A 16166-nucleotide genomic window follows, 5' to 3' on the forward strand; every position below is an offset into this window, starting at 1 on the left:
TATTCTCAATAACATCTTTTATTAATTTTGCAAGAGGAAAAAAATAGAAATTTATTTTAGAGTTAACGCCCGTACAGCCTTTTTTCCCCTCCTAAATTGCACAGTACATACGATTATTATAAACATCAGCTGAGGTTCTGGGACTGAGCTTGAGTCGTGTTAGTGCCATCTCCCTGACAAATCCGACCTGTGCCCACATCTCAGTGGGGAAGGAGCAGCCAGGGCTCCCTTTAATGCGGTGGCACCGGTTTGGGTACAATAGCTGGATTGATCAGCCCCTGACTCCCCCGGCGGGAGGTGCTCGTCACATCTGGGAGCTGAGCAGAGGTGCCGGGGGCTTGGAAGCTGGAGAAATGATGGATCTTTCTCCGGGAGAAACAATTCTTATCTTCCCATCAGCCCCGCACGCCAGATGAAAAGCGCATTTGCATAGCTGCTCGAGCCCAGGCTGCTAAGCTCATGAAGTATTTGCCGGGGCTCTCGGTTGCATAGGAACGTACCTCGAGTACAGTACTGCGGCGGGCTGGGCTGGGCGCCAGAAAAACAACGGATTAATATTTGGAATGAGAAATTACCCACCACTGGGAAACCAATTAGGTCCCTGATCCGAGCTTGTTACATTGATGGAAATAGATGCGTTCTGGGCTTCACTCGGCTGGGGGTGCAAGGCACATTTCCAACTCGCTGGGAAGTGGCTGAAGAGGGAGACGGGGTGGGGGCCCGGGAAAGGAGCACCTCACTGCCTGCCTCCAAGGGCACAGGGGCATAGACAGAAAGCAGCCGCGTCAGTGAGCACAGCCTCCATCAGACCAGGAGGGTCATGTGGCAGAGAGTGCAGGGATGGCCTGCTCAAGGGTGGGAGGAGATGGGGAGAGTGTCCTCGGCATCCCCCAACACCTGCACCCAGAGGGCATTGCGGTGGGTTCTTCTGGCCCTCTGGGGTCTGGAGCTGCCAGCCTGCTGGCCGCCCGCCCATTCTTCCTGGCCTGGCAGCAGCACAGAGAGGATGCCCTGGCCTGCCAGAGCAGGCCCAGCTCTTGCCAGGGTGGATGGCGGGTGGCCCAGCTGACTTCCTTCCCTCTGCAGGATGCACAGCCTTGGCCAGTCCCTTATCAGGCCCAATGAGAGGAGAGAGGCCCCTATACTGGGATGAGAGAGGGTCTTGGGGACCCATGTAACCAGGAAACGACCCCAACCTCTCAGCCAGCTCCACCAGTCCCAAAATGAGACAGGGATGTGCAGGAGAATGGGGGTGTTGGCCGCTGAAGCTCAGGTTTCTGAAGGCAGAGTCTCCCTGGGCGGCCCTGCCTGCTAGAGTTGTGGGATGGGGTCTTGTCTCCCACTGTCCTGCTCAGCCATTCTCTGGGCCCTCTGAGGCTGGATTGGGAGGCCTCCCCACCCTGTCATTGTCCTGCTCCAAGTCAGGGTCAGCCCAGGCCCAAGTGGTCATGGGCCCTGCTTTGCTGGGTCTCACAGCAGAGGCATGAAAGCAGGTGTCCCGGGCTCCCTGCAGCCAATCTGGAACTACAGGGGATTGCCGTGCCCTGCAGCCACAGCCATCTGTCACTCCAGCAGGATCCAGGGCTGTCCTCCCGAGTCCCCTCTCCCCAGCGGGCTCCCCTCAACACTGTGGTTCGCTTCCAGCTCCTGGGACTGAGGGTGAGGGACACGGGTGCTAAGTGGGGCTGGTGACAGAGCCCAGTGCAGTGGGAGGACCAGCTCTCCCTTCTTCACCCATCAGCAGCGCCGTCGTCTCATCTCCTTCTCGCTGATGCAGGTTTTGGGACGTAAGGCTGTCATGACAGGGCACAGAGGGACTGGAGTTACTAAGTCTCAAACCCTGAAGGGGTCCCCCCACACTCCCCAGTGAAATCCAGCAGCCTGGATTATTGCCATTCAAGGCCCTTGGAAAAGTCCCTGCTCTTGGGGTGCCTGGCATGCTGGCCCCTTCCCTCTGCCTGGAGCAGGCTTTGCCATAACACCCCTCTCAGTGTTTGCCCAGGCTGCCTGGCACACTCCTCACATCCTTTAGGATCCAGCTCAAACATCACGTCTTCCAGGAAGCCCTCGCCTTGGGCATCTCTACTGGCTTCCCACGGCCCAGTGCAAACCCCTTTAACATGGTGCTCTGCCCCTGACTGCTTCCCCACTCTGTGCCCATGACACTTGGATTCAGGAAGCTCCACTTGTTACAGGTGCCTCCAAGAAGCCGGAAGCATGTTGCTCCCCTGGTTCCGACCCTTTTGGTCCCTCCCCAGGCCTTTGGGCAGGCTCCTGGGCAGAGGAGAGGGGTCTAGGGGCAGGCAGGGGTGCGGGCGGGGGTGCAAGGCCACCAGTTCCTTCTGTACTCAGACCGAGCTCCCGAGGCGTGATGCTCTGGGCAGAGAGACGCCACTGACCTGGGTCAACAACGCTCTGCTTCCGTTTCGCGTTGGTCATGATTTGGTTTTCATTCATCATCTGGACATCCTGATCCTCGGCCTGATTACTGCGGGGAGGAAGGAAACACAAGATTCGATCAGGCTCCTGGCCGTGTGTCCCAGCCATCCATCCTCGTTAGGGCTGGTGGGGAGGCCATGGGGCCGGCTGGGGCCATACCTGATAGTGGTATGTTTTTCCTGGTGGCGGATGTCCCTGTCCTCGGTGAAGAGGATGGTGTGGTAGGGCACAGTGGGCTCACACGTGGGCAGGATGCCCCCCACCAGGTGGCTCACCATGGCCAGGATCCCGTTGTACACGAGCAGGTCATCCACCAGGAGCTGCAGGGACATGAGGCGGAGCTCATGGGTGCCCCTCCTCCCTCCCACGTTGACCTTGGGCAAAGCGCATTACTGCTCTGAGCCTTTCTCCTTGGGAAGACGGGGCTGCCAGGAACAAGTGCCTGCTATGTGCTGTGCCTGCCTTGTGATTTCAGATCTTCACAGCCGTTGGGAAAGACAGGAGCCATCAGCCCACATTGCAGATGAGGAAATTGAGGCCTGAGGGGCTTTAATACCATTAGCACAAGCAGCAGAGCTGGAAGCAAACTCAGGTCTCTGGTCTCCAGGGTCCCTGTTCTCCCCATCCCAGGGTCACTGCCCCAAACCAGTGGGATTCTAGAGAAAAAGATGAAAGAGAACCCACTTTCTATTTGTTCAGGGTGACACTGAAATCACTGCCAGGAGGTTCTGAATTCATGGTTGGGTGGTAAATTTGCCTGCATCTGAGGACCAGGCATTTGTGTTGAGGGTTGCAACAGAGAGAAGTAAATCAAACTGCGACAAATGATAATTGCCGGCGGCCTAATTACCAACGAACATAATTATCTCAAAAAACTCAGCTAATAAGTACTTACGCCAAACTCCTTCACCCCTCGATGGGGTGTTTTCGCATAATTCCACAGTTTGATCATTGACACGGTGGTAGGCAGATCGAAAATCACATAAACCCGGTTCACCTGTCAGAGAGCAGAACTAATTAAAACAGGCATGTTTGGAAACAGAGGCACTTGGCTGGGCTGGGGGTGAGCAGTGGTGCCCAAGGCAGCGCCTGCCACGTGGGCCAGCCTGGAGTTCCGCCCCCTTTCATCTCCTCGAAGCCCATCTTGAGTCAGGTCACGTGTGGCTGCGTTTGCAACAAACCGCTGAGCTGGCTCTTGGAGGGCCTGTGTGCTTGGGCCTGGCGGGGCCCTCATTTAAATGCCAGTGGAGAATTGGGAACATCCTTGGCCATCCCCTATGTCCCCTCAGGTCAGGCCCAGAAATAGTGTAGAGCCCCGTGAGCTAAAGGGACAGTCTCCAGCTCGGGTTGAGCACCAGCCATGGTGATCAGCTTCTGACCCTGTCTGTCCTTTCCCCAAACCATCGCTGAGAAGCAATGCCAAGGTGCTGCTGGGCAATGTCCAGTGCGTGTCTGTGAACCTCTGCTGGGGGAGTAAGGAGGGCTGTCTAGATCGGGGCAGAATCCAGTGGGGAAAGTGGGACGGGGCAGCCTCGAACAGCCCTCCCTCTCCCCACCCCCAACCAAGGCTCTCAGATATTAGCGGGGGGACCCTCCCTTGCAAGATAGAATCAAGAAATAAGCATTCCACACTGGCTACAGGCTGCAGGCTCAGTCCCGCCCCGGGCCCCGGTCTCCAGCCTGTGACCATCCTCAGAATGTCCCAAGAGGGAGTGGGGCTGCTCGGGGAGGGCCAGCCTCCTGGCTGGACCATGGAAACAAATAAAGGTTAGGGCGAGGGTCCTCAAAGTCAGTTGCCTGTGAGGCTCAAGCAGATACAGATGTTGGAGTCCAGCCTGGAGAGCAACAGCTGAAGTTGCCTCACCCCAAAAGGCCTTCCAGTGCTAGACAATGGAAAATACACACTGGCCGCCAGTGGGTGGCCCGGGTCTCAGGGAGGACAGAGCTGTGTTGCCCCCTCTCCAATGGGGCAGGGGAAGCTGATGGACGCTCAATAGGGGGGGTCTAATTTTAGGGTGGCCTTTGGAAAACTTCCATCATAGAATTGCTGACGCTGTACCTTCCTGCGTTTTGAGAGAAAAAGGTGCCCCCGATCCCCCATTCAGTCCCATGGCATGGACAAGGGACACATCCCTGGTCATATGGCTGTCAAGAACCCGCTGTGCATCCCTACCAGGCATCTGGCCCCGGGCTGAGAGGCTGGAGGGGGGCTGACCACCCCGTCCATACCCTGTGGCTTCTCCCCTTCCTCTCCACCACAACCAACCACATCAGCTCACCATGAGGCCTCAGAGCTAAAAGCTAAGCAGGACTCAGTGCAAGGTTTGAGATCTGGGAAACTGAGTCAGTTGGCCGGAAAAGCTGACCAGGCCAATTTGGGGCCAGAAGGAGGGCAGGGCGGCTGTGTTGGGGTCATCTACCCGGTGATGTAGGAAGAGGCAGAAACTGTGAGCGTGCAGAGAGCTGGGTGGGGAGGAAGAGAGCACAGCGGCCGCAAAGCCAGGCAGAGCAGAGAACCAGAGAGGGCTGCCTGCAGGGACCAAGGAAGACCAAGCCCTCAGGCAGCTGTGCTGGGGTTCCTGGCTTCAGATTCCCATGGGGCCCCTTTCACCCCTGGTGTCCCCTTATAAAAGAGAAAGAATTGCTGGCCTGGAAGAGCTGGCCCCATCAGGCAAGGTAGCAAAGACCTAAACCTTTCTGACAGCTCCCAAGCATCTTGGCTTGAGATTAACTTGACCTGGAAGAAAGACGCGTCACTGAGACCAGGGAAAGAAAGTCCCCCTGGCCGCCTGAGGGCCAGGAGTTGCGGTGGCCGCTGCTGGGAACCCACCAGGCCCGGCAGGATGGGAGCCAGCCACATGTGCCGGCCATCACTGGTGTCGTTCACTTGGTCGATGAGCTTGTCCGGGGTGCGGACGTCCCCACCTACGCCCTCCAGGGAGTTCACGCTGTCAGGGAAGGCCGCAATATCTGAGGAGGCGTCTAAGTTGCCATAACCCAAATCTGTGTGTTCGGGGGCTGCCAGCTGCCCTCAGGCTGACAGCGTGGCTCGAGGGACTCTGGGGCTGGCAGGGCTGATGCTCTGGGCAGCCGCAGCAGTGACAGCTGAACTGGACGTGTCCTGGGGAAATGGGGAGTGCCAGGCCCAAGGGGAGCAGGTGTGTGTGGAGAGGTGGACAGTTTCAAGTAGAGAGAGAAGGAAACCACCTAGAAGGCTGAAAAAGAGGCCTTGCAGGGAGCGGCTGGAGCTGGGGACGTAAAACGCTGCTGCTGCTTGGGAGGGTGGAGGGCAAGCTCTGCGGAGGTTTTCTTTTGGAAGGGAATGGGGTGGTGGCTGGATTCTGCCCTGGCATGTAAGGATCATGCCGAGCCTCTCTTCCTGGCCAGTGTGGAAGGACCCGGGGCAGCTGGACCCAGCTAATATGATCTGCAGAACCCAGCTTCTAGCTCTGCCTCTGCCATTATGACCTATGAGAGCTTGGGCAAGTCACATGTCAACCCTGGACCTGTGTTCCCATCTGTAAAATGGCTATAAAAACCTCCAGCTCCCAGAATGGATGTGAGGATCTCAGAGTGCACCGGATGAGAGCCCTTTGGTAAAATCAATGAAACTTTATAGCTTCGAGAAGTCACTAATAATGATTTAAAAAAATCAACAATGATTCATCCCAGCTGAGGAGGGTGGTGGCACCCGGGGAAGGCAGAAAGGGATCCGACTGGAAGCCAGGGACCCCAAACAGATGCAAGGCAGGCTTTAGGGTTCGACCTGCCCTGGTATTTCCCTAACTGTGGTGGGCCAGCGATCACAGATTCAAGATCCGAGGGGGCCAGGCAGGTTACATAAAAGAGGCAGGATAGCTTAGTGCTTGGCCAAGAGCCAGTGTCTGGACACAGACTCACTGGCTGTGTGACATTAGGCAAGTTACTCAACCTCTCTGTGTCTCAGGCTCCTCATCTGTAAAATGGGGATAACAGCAGCAATCACCTCACAAGATTCTTGTGAGGGCAGATGAGGTAGCACAGAGTGAGCCCTCAGTAAATATTAGCAGCGTGTTTCAGGGCCTGGTAGATAACAAGGGGAGGAGTGGGGGCTAAGGTAGACCAGAAGGATATGCTTGGGGAGAAATGGCAACGGGTAACCAGGTCCAGCTATTGTCACCATGCATAATCAAGGGCCTATGTTGCCAATTTCTCAAGGGAAAATGGAGATCAGGGTTTTCATGTGAGACCTCCTGATTTCTAAAAATATTAGCAACTCATTTTAAAATGCACTGGGCTAACAGTTTGCAAATTCTGGTGTGGGCATACCATGGGCAGAGGGTTCCAAGCTTAAGAAATTCAGGACACACTGAGTTGAACACAGTGCAATAGGCTTCTCCCTGCAGACCTTGTCAGAGCCTTTGGAACTCCAAAACATCTGTGGTTCTCCGAGAAGAGGAGGCTATAGTTGGCAGCCTCTCTCAATTCATTGGACCACAGGTCTCTTTGGCTTGTGGATTTCCTGCTCCTGATGTCTTAGCAGGCAGGGCTGGGGGCTGCTCTCTGCTGCACATCCCTAAGGGTCAGCATCTGACTATAAGCAAAGCCCCCTGGGCTCTGGTTCCTAGAGGGCCATTTCCCTCTGCACGCGAGGCTTCTGCCCTGTTTTCGACCCCCCCATGCTCCCTTCAATCTGGGTGGAGCCCGCTCCTGTCCTAGAAAGGATACTGTTTTCCGACAAGGGGATTTTTTCTCCCCGTTCGTCATACAGCTCCAGGCCAGTGAGGCCGATGTAATACGGGTCGCCCCAGCTGGTGAGAAGCTGAAACTGGAAAATGACTGGGACACTTTATTAAGGAAAAGAAGGCTGAATTTTTTTTTTTTTCCAGAATACAGTAAAACAATGGCAAACTAAGAGAAATTATTTTGGGTTTATATTGATGAATGAGAGAAAAACATTTTTCTCTTATTGAGACTAGAGCCTATCAAAATATAGGTGGCATCACATTTTCTTAAAGTGCATGTGAGTGTGCGTGTGTGTGCGTGTGTATGCATGCATGTGAGCACATGTGCGTGCATTAGGAATGCAAAGCCTTCCTCTAGGCCCCAGGAGACAGGACGGGAGGAGAGGGTGCTCTCCAGGGAGCAGGCGGGATGGGGAAACATCTGTGTTACAAACTCATTGTATGGTATTGAACGAAACGCTCCAGTTTCTCTGATTGTGAAATGATAAGAACAGAGTACCTGCTCCCTCCTCCGTCCCTTTCAAGTAGACAGGAGGCTAAGAAGGGGACAAGTAAACCTCACAGCACCAGGAACCATGGTCCGGCGCAGGGAGACCACCATTGCTGCTGAAGTCCCACGTGCAGAGCTGGGCATCAGGCCCTTTCCCAGTTCAGCCCCGTGCCCTGCTCACTCCCCGCATTCCCAGGAGCAGGCCGGGTGGGAGGCCTGAAAAGGGGCCGGGTGGCTCCCAGATGATGGCATAGCTGGAGACAGTGCTTCCAGAACTGGCCGGCTAGACAGCGGGCCTTAGAGCCAGGCTGCCTGGGTTCACCTCCCCCAGGTCCTACCCCTTCTCACCTGTGTAGCCGTGGGCAAATTACTGAGCCTCTCTGTGCCTCAGTTTTCCTAGCTGTGAAATAGGGATGATAGTAATACCAGAGTGCTGGGCTCTGCTGCCTGGGCTAAAGTACACCAGTGCAATCAGAGCTCACTGTAGCCTCGAACTCCTGGGCTCAAGGGTTCCTCCCACCTCAGCCTCCAAGTAGCTTGGACTATGGGCATGTGCTACCAGCTAATTTATTTTATTTTATTTTTTTAAGATATGGGGTCTTACTATGTTGCCCAGGCTAGTCTCAAACTCCTGGCCTCAAGCAATCCAACCTCCTTGGTCTCCTAAAGCTTTGGGATTACAGGTGTGAGCCATTCTGCCTGGATTGCCAAGCTATTTCTATCTTCACCTCCTCCCTGGCTGGTTCCAGGACACTCCCCTCCCCAGTCTAGCCGCTGGGGTCAGTGTCAGCTTCTCTAGCCCCTCCCAGCTGGAGTCCTGAGGCTGCCCCTCCAGCCTCAGCTGCCAGGAGTGGGATCTGGAACTAGCCTGGCTGCCCCAGTCCCAGCAGCTCCCAGTGGCCCTGAGGATGCAGGAGGTCTCCCATCCTCTGCCTTGGTTTCCCTGCATGGAGTTCCAGCTGCCTCAAATGTGGCCGCCTGAAACCCCGACTGGGCAGTTGCGGCCCAGGCACTGCCTCGGGGCCCAGAATGTGCTGGTGGGGCGGGAGGAGAAGGATACAGCCACAGGGCATCAGTGGCGCCTCGTAGTCCATGCTCGCACACTCCAGGCTCTTCATGTCCAGCCTGAAAAAGCATAAAACAGCACCATGAAGAAGCTCACGATGGCCCAGAATCACCAGAAATAACAGGCTTTGAAGAAACGTGGCAGTTTAGTGTTCCCTAGGACGCAGCAGGGAAAAGACAGATGAGGCCCCAGCTCGCGTGGAGTTCCCGCTCTAGATGACAGTCATTGCCAATGCCGGCAGGATGCTGTGCCAGGGAGGCACAGGGCTCAGGGCTTTCCCGAAATGGACTCTTTGATTCCTCAATACAACCCTAGGAGGTGGGTATTTTTAGATGCTTGGGATGTGGATGAGGAAACCGGAACACAGAGAAGTGAGGTCACTTGCTCAAGGCCATGCAGCTGGTAGTGGCAGAACCAGGATGGGACTCGAGGTTGTCTGGTACCACTGCCCCCTTTCTTAACCAACCCCCTCTATGTCTTTAAACACAAGGAGGGTCCACGCTGTGCTGAGAGCCAGGACAGGGTGACAGGGCAGAGGGCCTGGGTGGGGCAGGCTGCCTCAGGGAGTGCTCTGGGAAGGCCTCCAGGAGGAGGCAGCCTTGGGAAGTGTCAGAGTTGAGTGTTCCACGCAGAGGAGCAGCAGAGCAAAGGCCCGAGGTGGGAAGACACTGGGCTGCTGGTGTTTGCCCCAGAAAGCAGCCAGAGGGCTGGAGTCTGGGGCAGGATGGGGAGAGAGAAGCGAGAGGAGGCTGGAAGGCGGGCAGAGCCCTGACGGCTTTGGCTTCATGATCTTCAGCACCTGGCTCCACCAGCCAGGGCCTCAGTTCCCACATCTGTAAAATGGGCATCATACTGGCTAGGTCAAAGGGTGGCTGGAAAGATTTCCCAAAGGACACATCAAAGTGTTCACGCAGCCAGCCCTTGGGAAGGATTCTCTCCTCCACAGTCCTCCCCACGGGGCCTCTCTCCCTGGTCCACTGTCAGTGCCCTCCAGCCTGAGCCTGGTTCTCTTTCATTTCAAGGGCAATGTTACAATTAAGTGACTTCCCAGTGACCAGCCCAGCCGGCCAATCCCAAAACAGTGCAGGGAAACTCATTTTGTTTCTAGAGCTTGGCCTCTGGCGTTTGGACATCAGGGGGTTTAAATGAGTAAACTTAACGTGGCATTTACAAATCGTTATGAACTTAATGCGGCTGAGACTGGGGCCAAGAAATCCCAGTGAATCCATGAAATATTAAGCTCTATTTTTCTCCTTGAATCTTTCTAAATCAGGAACACAGAAACGGGAGAAGGAAGGCCCTTCCCCGACCTGGCCAGCAGGCATTTCTGGAACGGAGGCAGGCTGTAGCCTCTTTTCCCAGCAGGAAACGCAACGAAGCATTTAAAATCTTCAGCATTCCAGACTGTGAAAAACCCAAATGTCCCCAGACAAGGCAAGTCCATTCTACAGGCTTCCGGTGAGGCTTGGCTGAGCTTTAGAAAATGACTAAGTTGAAAAGCCATGCGTTTGATCACCGTTTCAAAACCCTTTCAGTATGTACATCAGAGCAACTTGCAAAGCAAGCGGGCCCAGGGGCCGGGAGGGGCTGTGCGTGGCGCCCACTTTCCCCTCACCTCCTGGCCGGCTGGGGCAGCAGCCGAGCCCGTAGGTAGTCCACGAAGAGGATTTCTTGAGCAAAATCAAAGTGGCAGTTTCCTGGCCCCTTCCGGATGAGAAAGCCCTCTGGCGGGGAGACGCACAGGCCGTCCAGGGAGACGTGGACAATCTTGGCCTGGCAAACAAAGGAAGTAACATGACTGAAGGGAGGCAGGCCACGTGGGGACAGGAGTGGTGCTGACATGACCAGAGCTGCCGGCAGCTGTGCCCACCATGGGGAGCCTTTCGCAGAGCCACCTGACCGGGCTCCATTTCCCGTACCAGGTGCTGCGCAGGCGCTGGGCGGGTAGCAGAGGGCAAGACAGGCGAGCCCCCTGCTGCAGTGGACACGTGCATACATTCTCTGGTCCACAGCTTTCAGGGGAGGCATGTGACTTGGCCAAGGCCCCGCCCACCTCACCAGCTGCAGCGGCCTGGGGCGGCAAGACATGGAGGTCAAGGGCACGGACTCAGGCGCTTCCATGTGCAACACTAGTAGCTGTGTATGTTACCTACCTTCCCTATGCCTCAGTTTCCTCATCTGTTAAATGGGCACAGTCATGAGTTAACCTATGTAAAGTGCCCTAAACAGTGCCTGGCACAAATTGTACACTTTGTGAATGTTAGGCTCTATTGCTCCTTTTTCAACCCCTGGCTTACACATCAATACCCCTCTGGGAGCTCTCCCTTAGGACAGGACAGACCTCTTCCCAATCTTTCTTCTCATGGCACTGAGCTCATCCTTTTTGGGCCTGAATGCCTAGCAGCATCCCCAGTGGCTTCTGGGTGTCTCTTACGGCAGAGGGTCTGGCTGGACCACCTCTCTGTCTGCCTCGGGGCCTGGAACACAGCAGGTGCCTTCTAAGAGCTTGCTGGATTCACTTGGATTTGAGCCAACATCTCTCCCTGTTCTAGCCAGAGTTCTCCAGCCAGACAACCAGGTTCTACTGGTCAATCTCAAAGTCCTAATGGCAGAGTCTGAGGCGGCCCAGCCACCACCTGTGCTATGGGCAGCGACGGGCGACAGCCAGCACCCCCTCCCTGATTTCAGATTTTGGAGCCTGATTCTCCTCCACACCTTAGCCCACCTTTGTGGTCAGCAAGATGGGTGCACCTGCTGATTCAACTGGTGGCTTTCCCCTAGGGAGAGGCAGAGGCGCTCCTCCTACAGAAAGGAAGGGAGGAAGGGTCCCTGGCCTGGCTCTCACATGCCCCTGGGGTCCCTCATTCCTTCAGCATTTTGGGAGCCTCTCTATGTCAGTTACTCACAGGATAAGTCAACCTGAAGGGTGGTGCTACCTGGCTTCAGGCGTGGCTGTCACTCAAACCTGGTCCCTGTCCTCAGTCTCTCCATCTGCTTTCCTCGAGGGGGATTCCTACCTGGGTCCCCCGAGCTGAACTTGAGACATGGCCGGGCCCATCAGCATGACTCCTGGAGTTTTGCTGGCTTGCCTGGAAAGGGGAGCTCTCTTTTGCTGGGCTTGGAGCTAGCAGGATATAAGCCTGGTGCTGCTGGAGTGTGTCCCGGACAGAGTCACCCAAGAGTGGATCCAGTGATGGCAAAGCAGAGGCCCAGGAAACCCCTGTCCATCCTCCAGGGCCAACACCTCCTCCAGGAAGCATCCCTGACTTCCTTGGGCAGAGGTGGCCACCTGTCATCTGCGCATTCCCTTGGAGGTGACCTCTATCACCATCTCCATCTAATGGCGAAGGAAGCTAAAGTTCGCAGGGGCTAAGCGATTTGCCCGAGGGCCACTGAAGGGATTTGAAGCCCCAACTCCAGGAGTCCAAGGCCCTGGCTTCCAACCACATGCCAGGGACCGCTGGTGCTCGGGAAGGCCCTTGGGGCGTGGGATCTGAGTCACAGCATCCCTTTCACTGCAGTGGGGGTCTCCCATCTCAGGCTATGTGCCCATTCCCCGCCTCCACCTCATCCCACCGTAGCCCTTGTCTGGCTGGTGGGGCCCAGACCCGTGAGATGGGAACTCAGCCCAATATCTCCAGATGGTGAATTCAGGTCACAGAAGCTCTACCAGACAGACTGTGATTTGCTCAAGGGAATTTTAAGGCCCAAAGGCACAACTTGAGGCAACTTCTGCCTCAAAAGGCTGTTTTTTAGTGTTGATATATCTGACTTCTTCAATGTGTCAAACTAGGGGAGCGCTCACAGAGACACAGGGTGGCGTTGGGAGGGTCCGTGACTGGCCTGCTCAGAGGAGCAGGCTGGCTCAGCTCCTGTCACACGGGGAAGGCCAGGGGCTGCCGATCCTGCTGTAAGATGTGACAATTCTTTTCTTCATGTTTCTTTCTTTGAGATGGTATCTTGCTCTGTCACCCAGGCTAGAGTGCAATGGTGAGGTCATAGCTTATTGCAGCCTCGACCTGGGCTCAAGAGATCCTCCTGCTTTAGCCTCCTAAATGGCTAGGACCAGAGGTGTGTGCCACCAAGCCTGCCTAATTTTTTGGTAGAGATGGGGGTCTCTCTGTGTTGCCCAGGCTGGTCTCGAACTCCTGGGCTCAAGCCACCCTCCCGCTTCAGCCTCCCAAAGTACTGGGATTACAGGCGTGAGCCTCTACACCTGGTCTGTGATACGATTCCTAAGGCCCTAGAATAAATTCTGTGGTGGGTACATGGTGGGGAGCCCAGCTCTGGGGATTACATGAGGCTGAATCCTGGCTTTGTCAACTGTTACCTGGCAATGGTGATGCCAATCTGCCGTGGCAGGTGTTATTCCCTCTTCATTTTATAGATGAGGAGACAAGCCCAGGGAAGGCAGGTCATGTGTCAAAGGTTACGCAGCTGGTAGGGTCCAAGCTAAGACTCAGACTCAGGCCCTCCAGCTGAATTGCTACCTTTCGGTGGCCTCATCATCACTCTTACGTGACTGGAGGGCACCCATTCAGTCATCTGAGGCCAGAAGCCCGAGAAAAGGGCTCTTCCAAGGCTCTCTTCTTCAATCCCACCAAGACTGACTGCTGCTTCTCACTCAGCAAAACATCACATGGAAATCACAGTGTGGGCTCCAGGTCTGGCCAGCCAAGGTGGAGACTCCAGCTGTGTGGCCTTGGATAGGTGAGTGAACCTTCCTGGACCTCAGTTTCAGACCCTGAGAAATGGGGGTAATCGCACCTGCCTCCCATTGGCTGAGATGAGAATCCAGTGAAATGATGAATGCCCATGAAGCCCTTAGCAGAGGCCCGGCCACCTGGGCACTCAATGGACTTGAGGGCCGAAACTGACCATGGCAAGCTGAGGGCTGGACCTGCCTAGGGCCCCCCAGCACCAGGAGAAACAGCGCTGTGCAGTTCCCTGGAAATGCCCTGAGCTCTTTAGCCTGCATTTGCCATTTGCAGAAGGAAACAGCAGTGCTCTCCCTCCCTGGACATAACGCCCCCAGCTCCGTTTGGAAAGTTCTGGAGGATTTATGCTCCTCTCCGGCTGCCACGCCAGCCATTCATCAAGGTGCTGCTTCCCTGACGCTGGACTGAGCGCGGCCGCTGCTCCCCGGCTTACCCCGCGATAGGTGTCCTCGGGAGATTTATTGTAGTTCCAGAAGCGCAGGCCTGCGATGCTTTCGGCCCTGTCAAGGCGGATCGTGACCACGTGATCCAGCCCCGGCGAGAAGGGGATCAGCCACATATGCTCATCCTCCATGGTGATGTTGGTGCCATCAATTAACCTGCAGCAACGGGGAAGGAGCGGCAGGGGGGCGGTTCAGTGGGCACAGGGGGCATCACAGTGGGGCCCCCACACCCTCAGCCCCCAGTGCGTGTGTCCTCACTGCCTGGCACTAGCCTGGCTGTGTCAGGCTCGTTAAGGGGAGGTGTGACTGATGAGAACAACAGTCAGAAGTTGTCTCTCATCTACGAAATGAGACATTTTTGAAAAGGAAAAAGAAATAGGTTATGCTGTTAAAGGTGCAGAAAAGCAATCATCAGGGTTTTCTTAAAAAAGGGAAAATGTGTCATTTTTCAGAATCCTTTAGCCCAGTGATCCCATTTCTGGGATTTTTTTCCCCAGAAGGAAAATATATTCATCATATAGGAAAGGCTATCTGAACCAAGATGCTCATCACAGTGTTATTTATACTAGCTTAAAAAAGAATAACAACCTAAAAGATCTCAAAATCGGGAAATGGTTAAGGAAATTTCACAGGGGTTAAGGTGCCATTGTGAGGACACTGCAGTCACATGGAGGAGGCAGGACACTGATTTTAAAGCTGAGAAATGAGGACAAGGACCAGGAGAGAATGTTCAAAAGTGAAAAACATAACTGGGTCAGAGGGTATGGAAGTGAGTATTTTTCTCAAGTTTCCAAACTTTCTGTAAATTTGCTGTGTTGGCCTTACAGCATAGTTAGAAAGAAGTGTAGCCCTCCTTCCCACGCTGGGGGAGAGAGGTACAAAAGCACCATGTGAGCTCTGCAGCTCTTGGCTTGGAACAAGTAGAAGGAGGGGCAGGTGACTGTGGGAGCTGCTCTGGCCGGACCATGCTCTGTGACCGCATGGCCTGGATATCCCAGGGAAGCCTCTAACCTGTAGGAAGGAGCCCCTCATGCTCCCTCATGCTCTTCCCAGCTGGCCCTCTGAGCTTGTCACCTCAGCCCTATAGCATTCCTGTCCTGGTCAGTTTCTGGTTCCCTTGCTTGGGACATCTACTCATCCTCAAGTTGGCCTGTGTTTTTCCCAAGGACAATCGTGCCTCTCACTTCCCCGGCCTGCCCAGCATGCCTCAGCTCAGGCCTCAGGCCCTCGTCCTCATGGCTCTGGCCCATGTGTCTGGCACTGCCATTCAGAAGCCTGGTTCTGGAAAAAAGGGCCCAGCTGGTGGCCTCTTGAGCAACCTCCCTCTCCCTCCCATTTTCCAGAACCTTCCCCACTCCACACCCTGGATTCCTGGTACCTCGCAGCTGCTGTACTGGGAGAAACTTGGCCTGCTGCCACATTTCCTAGATTTGAAAAAACTTTTTGTTTCCTTTTACATTTTAAAGTTGTGAATTTGGAAAAAAAAAAAAATCTCATAATCGAAGTGTTTACCCAAGGAGGTAATGTTTCTTTGTTCTCTAAAAGGCTGGTATTAAATTGATGGATGGTGTGTCTGACAATTGCTGGCATCTTAAAACTGAAGAAATTCAGCAATTCCTGGAATGTTTGTGGAACTAAGCTGACTGAGGATGACCACTAGAGAACCTTCTATTTCCTTCCAAAGGCAATTATCTTTCTGTCCTAGAAATGGAGCTGCTCCACAGCAAACCTGCCCAATTCTGAGAGCAGAGAGAACTGCTGGAGGATTTGTAGCTGCCAGTGAAAGGAAGACTCTATAGACACTCTCAAGAACATCTAAATGAATTCCTAGCTCTATCCATAACAAAGCCTAGAAACAGCAACCGGCCGAGTAGCACTGAGCATCCCTAGTGGCCAGATTATGGTCTCTAAATACCATTTCCCACTAAAAGGAACCAGGGCTTCTTGGAGAAATGGCTGATTCCAGGTCTGGGACAAGAAATATACCAGATGAACCTGAAGCATCTGTCACATCAGAAGGCAAGAAAGGTGACTGCTTTAAAAGGACTCAGGACTTCCCAGCATCCATGAGGGAACAATTTAAACATCAATCAGGATAAAAACTGCAAAGTACTGACTCTTCAAATGCAGTACTGTATGTTTAAAATCCATGAGTTTATATTAATCCCTGAAAAGAAACAAGTTTTAGATGATGCTAGAGAAACAGTCATTTGGAAAGCCAAAAAGAAAATGAGGGGAGAGAATCGAGCACTTAGGCTGCCTTTCCCATCTGAATTGCACCACAGA

General features: G+C 54.4%; 1 protein-coding gene across 3 annotated transcripts in view; it reads right to left on the reverse strand.

The window, feature by feature from the left end:
- Positions 1-16166, reverse strand: part of KATNIP (katanin interacting protein) — a 233638-nt gene continuing 217472 nt past the window's right edge. For all 3 annotated transcript variants that reach the window (XM_050773880.1, XM_050773878.1, XM_050773879.1), the window contains 9 exons: positions 13871-14036; positions 10335-10492; positions 8714-8778; positions 7147-7257; positions 5270-5409; positions 3335-3436; positions 2599-2759; positions 2400-2488; positions 1-1793 (listed from right to left, as the gene is read on the reverse strand). In XM_050773880.1, the coding sequence (XP_050629837.1) occupies positions 1738-1793; positions 2400-2488; positions 2599-2759; positions 3335-3436; positions 5270-5409; positions 7147-7257; positions 8714-8778; positions 10335-10492; positions 13871-14036 (1048 nt within the window). In that variant the 3' untranslated portion in view covers positions 1-1737. The remainder of the gene's footprint in view (positions 1794-2399; positions 2489-2598; positions 2760-3334; positions 3437-5269; positions 5410-7146; positions 7258-8713; positions 8779-10334; positions 10493-13870; positions 14037-16166) is intronic.

Source organism: Macaca thibetana, chromosome 20 (genome assembly GCF_024542745.1).
Source record: "Macaca thibetana thibetana isolate TM-01 chromosome 20, ASM2454274v1, whole genome shotgun sequence".
NCBI lineage: Eukaryota > Metazoa > Chordata > Mammalia > Primates > Cercopithecidae > Macaca > Macaca thibetana.